Source organism: Pristis pectinata, chromosome 8 (assembly GCF_009764475.1).
Source record: "Pristis pectinata isolate sPriPec2 chromosome 8, sPriPec2.1.pri, whole genome shotgun sequence".
Taxonomy (NCBI): Eukaryota; Metazoa; Chordata; class Chondrichthyes; order Rhinopristiformes; family Pristidae; genus Pristis; species Pristis pectinata.
The window spans coordinates 26,805,887-26,817,671 of record NC_067412.1 but is presented as its reverse complement, the minus strand read 5'-3'; the positions used below and the strand labels follow the sequence as shown (position 1 = coordinate 26,817,671).

The 11,785-nt window shown below is 41.4% G+C and overlaps 1 protein-coding gene across 1 annotated transcript; it reads left to right on the top strand.

The window, feature by feature from the left end:
• Nucleotides 1-1,115: 1,115 nt before the first annotated feature.
• On the top strand, nucleotides 1,116-2,714 carry LOC127573269 (UDP-glucuronosyltransferase 2C1-like). The gene has a single exon (XM_052021317.1). The coding sequence runs from the start codon at nucleotides 1,116-1,118 to the stop codon at nucleotides 2,712-2,714; it is 1,599 nt and encodes a 532-aa protein (XP_051877277.1).
• Nucleotides 2,715-11,785: the final 9,071 nt, after the last annotated feature.

The following is an 11,785-nucleotide window of genomic DNA, read 5'->3' as shown; positions in this document are numbered from 1 at the left end:
TATCTTTATATTTGCACTTTAGTTATTTTGCAAGTTATGGTAATGTTATGCCTTTGCACAGAACTGCTGCCGCAAATCAACAAATTTCACGTCATCCAAGTCAGTGATAATAAATCTGATTCTGATTCAGTTGCGTGATCTCGGTAAACTTAACAAATCGAAGTCTAAACAGGGGTATGTATTTTTAAGTTATGTCAGCCAAAAGCCACTGGGAAACACAACAAGGAAACCAGGGCGCGCATAATAGCACAAAACTTGTAAATACACTTGTACTTACAACTGTGAAGGTCAAATTTTTCTGTCAGAACGAAAAAGCATCCTGCCAGACATCAGAGTGTGAAAGATTCATGGGTCTGCTGGAGGGGATGGGAGGTGCGGCCTCCTCCAGGTTATCATAAGTGACAATCTCAGCAGTGACGATGCAGACCCCATTATTGGGCACAGAAGGCCCGAGGGTGCATAAGAAAATCACAAGAGGAGCAAGGTTCGCAGTAACGTTTTTGGAGTGACTTTCTCACAAGTAACTGGCATTGGCAGAAAATCAAGCTATTTTAATCTTTGCCTCGAACAAGTTTCGATCAGGTAGCTATTCAAAAGTAACTCGTGAGCTCATCCTTTGTACATTGGCGGGTGAGAAGCGACACACGAACAAGTCAGTTCGCCAGATGTGCATCATGAGAGCAGAGGACCACTGGCGAGCGCCGCTCCTCCGGAACCACGGTCTGTATTTCATTGTCGCCAGAGTAACTGAGGCCGCACGTTCCAAGAAACTGCAAAGACAATTGTCAGCTGGATCGTCCAGAATGAATCCATAATGCCGTTAACTTCCAAGGACATATGAAAAAACACCCCCCCCCCCCCAACGCAGCTGTAGCGCCAAGGAATTTTTCTGTCTCGCCAGAGAACCGGTTTTAATGTATAAAACAACTCGTCTAGAATTTCCGTTAAACCTTTCATTTACATAACAACAAAAGTGGTTTTATTGACAGTTCAAATGTGAATTGTTTAGTGGTAGTCAACAAGAATATCTGATCAGGTAGTGTCATTTTACCCAAGCACTGTAAGATTCAGCATCGGGAAACAACCATTATTCTGGTTGAGATTCGTGGCCGAAAATGTCAACTAAAAGCAGAGCGGTTTTTCTGGCACTTCTGCTGTTCTTTTCCGCAAGGAGTCCGGGCCCAGAAGCTGCCAGGATCCTCGCCGTCCCCACGGACTGGAGCCACTGGATCATCATGAAATCCCTGCTCCTGGAACTGGTGCAGAGGGAGCACCAGGTCACGGTGCTGAGGAACAACGACTCGCTGAGGATTGAGGCGATCTCCGAAGATTTCACCGTGGAAACGATCCGCATTCCCGCAGGTCAGGCACACGCAGCTCTTAATGAAGACGAAATCCATGACATTGTCTTCAACTATCTCTACGTGGAAGATGGTTTCCTCTCCAGTATCTCCGCTCTCCGCAGTTTGTGCGCCTTATTCTACATCAACATTGAAGTGACTATTCCGGCCGTTCAGGCAATGTTCGAGGATCGCGCACTGATGGGTCGACTCAAAGCTGGAGGTTTTGATCTGATTTTGGCCGACCCTTACCATGTAGCCGGTGTCATGATGGCCCATGTACTTGAGAAGCCGTTGGTGCTTTTTGGCAGGTGGATGATAGCCGGGGACCTCCACTTTAATTTAGCCCCGTCGCCACTTTCTTTTGTGCCCATGATAAGTTCACGCCTGAGCGACAGGATGTTGCTTTTGGACAGATTGAAGAACGTGTTGATATATGGAATATCGAGATACATGAACAACTTCCACATTTACCCAATTTACAATAAACTGTGCCAGCTTTACCTCAATAGTGACATTACGGTGGAAGAACTTTATCAAAAGGCTGATATCGTGCTAATGAAGGTTGACTTTGCCTTTGAGTATCCTCGGCCGACCGTGCCAAACCTGGTTTACATCGGAGGTTTTCAGTGCAGCCGGGGTCGACCGCTCCCTGCTGAACTGCAGCGGTTCATGGACAGTTCTGGCGAGGATGGCGTGGTGATCTTCTCCTTAGGAAGTGTGGTGGGCTTCCTTCCACCAGAGCTGGCGAGTGAAGTCGCGGCGGGACTAGCCCGACTCCCTCAGAGGGTGATCTGGCGGTTTACTGGAAGACTGCCCTCAACCTTAGGGAACAACACTAAGATAATGAGCTGGCTTCCTCAAAATGATCTGCTGGGTCATCCGAAGACCAGAGCGTTCATCAGTCACGGTGGGGAAAATGGGATTTATGAGGCCATTTACCACGGGGTCCCCGTGGTTGGCATCCCAATCCTTGGCGACCAGTATGATAACCTTCTGCGTCTCAAAACCCGAGGAGCTGCGATCATGTTAGATTTGGCTCACTTGAAAAGAGATGATGTTTTCCAGGCAGTCAAGACCGTCATCGAGAAGCCTTCTTATGGGGAGAACATGAAACGAATATCTGCCTTGCACAGAGATGTTCCAGTGAAGCCAAAGGAGCTGGCTGTTTTCTGGGTTGAATACACAATAAGGCACCGAGGGGCTGCTCATTTTAGATCCGCGGGTAATGAGCTGCCATTCTATCAGTACTACTTACTGGATGTGTTTGTCATTGTTCTGGTTTTCGTGGGGCTTTTCCTTTATCTTGTATTTAAATTGCTAAAAACTTTACTTGTCAAAGTGTGCTCGGGGAGGAAGAGGAAACAGGACTAAATTAAAGACACAAGAATGATTTGGAGTGAGAGTCACCATTGGCAGTTACTCTTGCATTGCATCAGTTTGTTTTCGATTAGCAATAGATAACCCCGCAGTTTTGTCTTTAACCGTTGCGTGCGCCATAATCCAATCACCCAGATTTGTCAAAAACCGTAGAAGATCTCCGCACACAGTATTCAGGAGAACTGCCCAGCGCTGCTGTTAAAATGCGGTAAAGGAGAAACAAGTGCCAGCATGTTCCCTTCACATTGTCAGAGGAGTAAAGGGATGTCGCGTATTCAGACTTTAGTTCCAGTTCATGACTCGTCTTATGTGGACGAACACTTGCTATCTTGCGATAAAAGTGATACGTTATGAAGAGAAGTTGTATAAACCTGGTTCGTAATTTCTCACATGGAAGATCAAGATGTGACTCTGGCGTTGAAGGTGGTAATAGGATGGATACAGCGCAAAAAAAAACAGAGGAATCTCATAGACACAAGAGGTTCTGAAGATGCTGGAATCTGGACGAACACACACAAAATGCTGGAGGAACTCAGCAGGTCAGGCAGCATCTATGGAGGGAAATGAATAGTCAACGTTACCGAGGGAAGTAAACAGTCGACGTTAAGGATCTCAGCCCGAAACATCGGCTGTTTATTTTCCTCCTTCGATAAGATATCTTTATTAGTAACATGTACATCGAAACATACAGTAATGTCCGTCTTTTGCGTAGAATGTTCTGATGGCAGCCCGCAAGATGCTGCCTGACCTGTTGAGTTCTCCGGCATTTTGTGAGAGGAAGGTCGTGAGGGTGTCCCGACCATCACCACGCCATGGGAGCAGAAACATTCCGGGAGAATAGTCAAGAAGCACTTCCTCATACAAAGGAAATAAAAATTGAACCTCTCTCTCCTCTCAAAAGCTGCGGAGTCTAGGACCAACCGAAAATGTCAAAACTGACATTTTTTTGTTAATTAATACTATTAAGGGATATGGAATCAATGAAGCGAAGGCACAGCCCAGCTGTGACCAAGCTGAATGGCAGAGCAGGATTGAAGTACCAAACGCCCTACACGTCTCCCTACCATCCACACAAGAGGATCTTGTGACAAACTATAAGGCGAAGATGGTTGGAAAATAAATCAAAACATTTTAAACCCATTATAAAAAAAGGTAGCATTGACATAAAACATCAGTCATATCACAGTCGCCATGTCAGAAATTAAACTGAATATTACAGGCAATGGAAGAAGTTTAATTTCTTCATGAATCATAAATAAACAATAACATCAAAGGGGATTAAACTTTCCTGCATTTTATTACCACTGCACGACCAGCCAAGACCCCAAAGCAGCCGGCAGGAAGTACTGAAAGCGCACCATTCACCACACTCAGTAAAGGCAAGGAAGAGTCGACATTCCCTACGATTGCTGTAGGTAATAGACTATTTGCATTTACAAGTATCAGCCCCCATGTCTGCATCAGGCAAACATTAGATTTTCTGATGCAGTCATGTCTTGCACGTGAGAGAATCAAATGTCCGAACACAGAAACGTCAGCAGTGACCCTGGGAGAATTACCATCGGAAGGAGGAAGAGGATTGATATTCCTCACACTAATGCTCTAGGAAAGAGTCAAGCCATCGCAGAGGCGCTGGTACAGTATCGCAGAAGTGGTGCTGTACCATTAGAATGGGCAAGGTCACAGCAGCTTGTGAGATTGTTGCTAAAACTGCGAGCTTAACAACCGTAAATTGGACAATAAACTGACAGGCGTATTATTTAATGCTATTAACATCTGAAAACACACACACGCGCGAGCATCTTCAGAGCATGGGGTGCAGTAGTTTAAGAAGAAAACATCATGAACTTCTCAAGGTTATCTGGGACTGATAATAGATATCTGATTTGTCAACAACACCCGAATACTGAGAATGGCAAAAACAAGATCCACAAAAATTGAACCTAAAATAAAGTTGTTAAAGGCATTAGCTTTGGGCTGGATGGAATATTACTTTGCAATAAGTAGAATGCTGATAACTTATCAGGTTCTACTTATAAGTTATATAAATAGAACCTTATAAGTTCTACAAGGTTATATAAGGCATCCAATAAGATTTGTAACTGCAGATTTTAATTTCACCACGGAGATACAAGAGACTGCAGATGCTAGATCCTTCAAGCAGTTGGCTTTCTTTTAAATTTTACTATCCTGTCTGCAATTTGTGTGATTTTGCTGGCCAGCTTTAAGATGCTGTTAATTAATGACTGTATTGATATCTTGTGAATTAATAAAGAGATGTCATGATTTGGTTTATTTGACAACCCGCCAAGAATAAATCATTTAATGTCAGTGTTCAGTCTGGAGAAGCGGTGGGATGGCGGAGGTTGAGGTTAAACTGGATAACGTATCACGTGATTTTTAGGAGCTAAGAACTCGGTGACGCGTATATGGGTTTGTGCATCGAGAGGGAAGCCAATTTGGGTAAACGGAGGGGAGGGTTGCTCACTACCAACCCCTGTAGGCTGGGCGCTTATGACATCAATCAGGATGCAATGGTGGTGTTGGCACTTGCATTTTTGAGCTTCAGACTCCAGCCAGCACCTTCCCTTAACCTCAGACAGCGGGACACTGAATGGCGTGGAGGACGCCTCCCCTATTGCTGCTTGAAGGCAACAAGAGATACATGCAGGTGAGAGGTTTACTTGTTATGCAATTGTACCCATTTTTGAAATATTTCTATGGACTGAAGTCTCTACAAGTCCTGCCTGATGGCGTGTCTTATTTGGCCTTTAAGATCTTGGGCTGGCAGTGGAAAGTGGGAGGGGTTTAATTGCCTTCTTCCTGAGAGGTGATGACAGGTTCCGTGGAGCCATTGCTCCTCTGTCTAGGTGGCACCTCAGTTTGTGAGGAAGCGGACGCGGTGGTATCCACAGCCATGATGGTGTCAATGTGAGCTTGCAAACAGAAGTGTGAGTTTCCTCCCAGACTGTTGATGCAAGTGTTCAGTGGAAACTGACAGAAACTCAATCATGGTGGGTTCTGTGGATGCACCTGATAAGAGCAGACCGCCATTCTATGTTGTAAACGATTGGCTCAGAGGTCTGCACCAACCCCTTTGCACAATTAGAGCTGGACAACTCCATTCTTCTTTTCATTGTGGATAGAACTACATGGTGTATCCTGTACTTGGTTATGTGCATCCATTTGCATTCTTTTCTAGGCTTGATCATCTTAGTCCTCTGTCTCACAGTTGGTGTGCAGACCCCAGTGCTGTCCTCTCCCTGAGTTAGCTCTGATACACTTGTGACTAGTAATCAGCACTTACAAATTCTTAACCTTGAAAACATAAGCAGGTGTTTGTAAGTGTGAGATTGAGTGCCAGTGTTCCCTCAACTTCACCATCTTCTTCCTGCTCTGATTGGGAAGGTTCCAGTTTTCAGGTATGTGAAATGAAAAGGTATCAAGAGTTGGATGTGGTGAGGGAGAAAGCGAATGTAAGAAATATGCGCTTGCTTATCACGTCTGGAGTCATAAGAAATTATGGAGTGAAGGGAAAGTGTGATGCGGAAAGGATGATTAGGTTTGCAGATACACTCATCACCAGTCACTTCTAAATCACCAATTGTTGCAACCTCAGGGAAGCCTCTTCCTAGAAAAGGTAGTGATTTGCACATGGGTTAAAACATGCAGGCATGCTTGTCATTCCCCACTTCTTTACTGCTGTATCCTACACCATGGAGTCCTGCAAGAAAGACATAAGTCTGTTAGTGAGAGTCATGTGATATCCTTGGGGAATGAGACTTTCATCGTTCAATGTCTGCCATTGTGTAAACAATGAATTGTGTAAGTATACAATTGTTTGTTTACAGTGTGAGTAAAATTACGCACCTGAAATTTAATAATGATAGTGAATGTCAGTAAGTAGCTGATAAGGGTGTGTTTATTTGAACAGTGTATAAAGCTAGTGGTGTAGTAGCAAGATAAAGCATTTGATGATTGAACTTATTCAATTCTCATTAAATGGTTTCCTGAATCTTATTCCTGTATATGGAGTTATGCCTCCACCACAACTCCTTTCCCCTGCCTCTTGAGCAATAATATGGCATTGTGCATGATACAACTCAATTTGCGCTGGAACATCACCAGATGGTAACATCGGTCTAAGGTGTTACTTCCTTCACTCCATCAGTTTCAGTGGAAGATGAGGACACTTGTAGCTCCAGCAAATGCTCATCTGTTTTAAAATGGCAATAAAGACTATAGCGCGGATGTTGAGTTAGCAGGTGTGGTGTTACAAGAAAGGATGACTTGTATTTCATTAAAGTCTTTCACAACTTTAGTGTGTCTTGTATTCCTTACAGATTATGAATTACTTTTGAAGTGTTATAACTGTTGTAATGCAGGACAAGGTAATGCAGATTGACTTCCCAGAGGGAAGAGTTGTATTCTGTCCAAGCTTCAGTAAGAGAAAATCTTTTTTTCAGGGGAGGCATTTCATTGATACCTACTACTGTGGGCAAAATCTTGATTCTATAGATGGCAATAGTACTGTTGAAGGAAGTTATACTCCCTGATTAAGTATTACTCTCTGTAATTCAACTATGCTGAGAAGAACAATTGCCAGTCAATACCAGAGTGCTTTTCACACTGCATGGACGGTGTCTCAAGTGAGGTATGAGGCACAATATTGGGATTAGTATCCAGTATAACTCTAGTGACATGCTCAAACATAGCTCAAGATCAGTTTATCTTCTCAATCTACACACATGCTCTCTCTAAGTCAATGGATGATGTACTGCAGAAAATGAGGAGCTCAATTCCCTTGACTTACAGTTAAGAGAACTTATTTATTCCTGGTGGTCATTTAACACAATTTGTGTTGAAAAATACCATTGGAGAACCATGATCACTTCAGAGAGGCATAGTTCACTGCTGTCAGTTTCCTGGTGTTCTGAGTACCTTCAGCTGAGGTGAGATCCCACCTGTGGCCTACACTGGATGGAGTGTGTCGACTCTACACTGGATGTAGAGTCGACACACTCCACCTATACCATCTGGTGTCAACTCTTTTCCCACGGAATTTCACATACTGGGGTAGTTTGCATTATGAGAGAAGCTTAGTGCCCTCTGCCCATAGGGAAGGATGAGTAATTGTACCTCCAGGAGTAGAGATCTTAGCAAAGATCTGACTTCCTTAAAACAGCAATGGATTGTGCGCTGGAAATCATCACTGGCTGCAAACCGTGCTTCTGTTTCAAAATCATAATTTTAATAAGTTCCAGTTTTGGCAACACCGCCTCACCCTATTGCACAAATATTCTACTTTATGCACCAGCTTTCTCATAATTGAACATTTTGTACTGTTTACCAGAACAATTTAATAATATGTTTTCTTTTCAGTTGAGCTATTCTCTTTCAAGCACATTGAAACAGGATAAGATTTCATTTGATTTGATGTTGATTTGTTCTGTAAATAATGTCATGGTTGCTGTTACTTAGGTATTTCATAACACTAACATTATCAACTTACTGCAATGCATTGCTCAGACCTCAATCCAGCATTACAACTTATATGGGTATATTTTTATGGCACTTAGGTGTGAAACATGAAAGAACAAAGTTCCCAGTCTGTTATACAATCAGACTGGATCACTGTAATTAAGTTAACAGGTTTGGGAGAAAAGACAACTCACTGGAATGTTCTTTTAAAATGGCAAAGTCACAGGGTTGTAGCAGTTCTTGTTGGAATATTCATGGCAGTTAGAGCTTTGGGTCCTCATAAGACTCTTTCAAGTAGGAAGAAACACCTTGAAATATCTAAGTATGACTTAGTTGACCTATTGGATCAAATGGAATGTTTTCTAATACATTAAGAGACCTGTTCCCAAAGAAATTAACGTCCCTGGGAATGCAGGAAGATGTGATAGTTTTGGAAACAGAGAGGAAATGTGGCTGCTGATAATAACAAGCATTGGATACAAATGACCCTTGAGGGGATGCAACATTGATTGATTCATTGCATCAAATGGATGTTTTTTATGATCAAGTACAATTCAGGGGCAGGGATCTCTGCTCTGCTTGGGCAGAAAATAATAGTTAAATGTTTATACATTGGTCAACAAAGTGCTCATCTATTCTAAGTGTAGAATTGGATGATACTGGTCATATGTAATTCTGCCAAGTGTATAATCATCACCGTACAAGTTGTGATGTGTTTACATCATCCTGAAAATCTGTATCTTGGTGACAAATATTGTTTGATGGTGCTCCTGTGAAGAGGCTTGAGATATTTATTGCTGCTATACACTAATCTAATTAAATAACATTAAATAAAAATAGACTTCCTCAGCCATAAAACGCATCTTCACAAAGGTATAAAACCTGTAAATTTGGATGGGGATGCAACATTCCTCTACTTTCTTCCTCATTTAAAATCTTAGCATGTATAATAACAGAAGACATTGTCAATGTCATGTCTTTTGCTACTCATATCTGTACTGCTTTCTGTTTATCCATAGAAGAAGGCAACATCACAAACATTCCATCATTGTATAGAATAGTTAATTATTTATGGAACTCAATAACTGACAGTTGTGATCTGATAAATTCTCCAGTTTTTACTTGCTGCTTATTGCAAAATTAGGGGACATGAGCATAAGATCACCACTAATAAATCAAATTAAAGTGACATTCCTTTATGCAGAGAGTGTTTAGAATGTCAATTTGACACCACAGGGAAGGGATAACACAGGTATTCAAGTGAAATGTAGATAACTACATAAGAGAGAAAGGGATGGAAAGATATGCTGAGAAGATATGTGGGAGAAGGCTTGTGTGAAGCATCAACACAGAATAAGGTGCCCAATTGACCCATTTCTGTGCCGTAACTTCTTGTAATTCCTTCACCACTAGGTGGGTAACTGCATGCTTGAGCTAGATGAAGGAATTGCAATAGATCATGCCGACTCTCAAAGTGCTCTGGGTTGTTCAATCATGCAAGTATCTGCTCACTTACACTGAGCAGGATGGCAGGTCTGCAATCCAATTGTTGGCAGCATCGGGGACAGTGCAAATTGAACTTGCCATTCCTAGCTGTTGGAGATAGCAGAAAGAATATTTCAACAAGGTTTCCATTTTAGGTTAGAGGTGCCTACTGGTTTTGAGTACATGTGGATAACCAGTTTGAGCTTTGTCACTATAGCCACCCACCCAGAACAGTCAGAAAATAATTAAAATCAGTATTCCATGACCCTACTCTTTGCCCCATCATCCACTTTTTCCCACTCCTACCCTGTAAATCAATGGTCATTGTATTTTTCCAGGATTGAAAGAGAGATTTCACAAGGGTGCCAAATCAGCCTAAAGGTAATGGTGTAAGAGGCCAGACAATAGCATGATGTTGCTTTTAATCTGTATTTGCTGTATTAGACATTTGCTTTGAAATGATGTTGAAAAATAATTTTAAACTTCTGATAACATTCAGAAAATACAATAATATTTGAGACAAAGCCGTATCATGAAAGATCTTTCAACAAATACTCCAAACACTGGAATTGTGTTGCTGTGGGTAAAAGTTAAACTTCCACAGAACAGCCAGTTTTGGCATAGTTGATTAAGCTGTTAGATTTCAAATTGTCTTAAGACATCATTTATGATTGACTGTTCTGTGTGATTGGTGAGTCATGCAGTGAGGAAGGAGGATGTTTCATCCTTTGTGCCCGCGCTAGCTTTTTGCAAGAGTTATCCAATTAAATCTATCATATGGTGCCTTTCCTTGGCTTTGCAAATGTTTTCCTTATCCAACTTCCTTTTGAAAGTTACCATTAATTTTGTTGCCACCACTGAATGCAATTGAAGAAAGGGATGAAATGCAGCATTAACAAAATCCAACCTTTGTATTTTTTCTGCAATTGTAAATTAGTTCAAATAAAATTACAATTATAACAGTTTTCCTCCTTTTAAAGAGTGATCCCACCAATCAATTTGTTCAACTTCCAACATGGGTCTGATCAATCCTGACCTAATTGAATTATAGAGTTGGACTTCAAGTGTCATGACACATATATTGGAGTGTAAACAGACTTCATTAACCGAGCAGATAATTCTTGATTGTCATTTGAACAGTTCCCCCCCCCACCCGATATCCAATAATTTTATCATAAATCGATAAAAATGTTCAATGAATAATATCTTTGCAAATGCCACTATGACTTTTTCCCCAGTTAGCAAACAGCAGTGTTCTAGAAATTAATCTTAGTTAATAGAGTCTCCAGAACAATCTCAAAGGGGTGTCAAGAATACCAATATTCCCATTGCAGGAAAGTCTGAACAAGTACAAGTTTGTAGCATTGTGGTTATGTTAGTTGCCTAATAATTTGAATATGGAGTTATTATGTCACATTTGTGATCTCAGAAGTAATTAATTGATTATCTCACCACAGAAGTTAATTCATTTTATTTCATTTTTTTTAAAATTGAGAAGGTATATATAACTATGACGCTATTCCTGCAAAATCCCAGCTAACCCACCAGTGTTCCTTGGTCTCGGATTTTTGTAGTTCTAGTCCTGCATTAACATGGTTACAATTTAACTGTCTCTGAACTACCATAGATAAGGATACTTATCCAGCTTTTGGATTAACCATTCAGTCACCCTTTGCCCTGTAGCTTCTCTTTGTTTATTCTGCCGTTGTTCTTAATAGATGAACGGCAGATACCAGGTCCTCATAATAACATAAACTATGTGGACATCAAGAGATCTGCAGATGCTGGAAACTGGAAACAAAAATAAAAATATACTGGAAATACTCAGCAGACCAGGCAGCATCTGTGGAGATAGAAAGAGTTAATATTTCAGTTCAATGACTTCTCATCAGAACCTGGAAAGAGAGGAAATAAGTTTGTTTTAAGTTGCAGAGAGGGTGTGGCGGGATGAATGGAATGTCTGTGAAATAGAATTGGTTTATTATTGTCACATGTACCAAGGCACAGTGAAAAACTTGTCTTGCATACTGTTCATACAGATCAATTCAGTACACAATGCGTTGAGGTAGTACAAGGTAAAACAATAACAGAATGCAGAA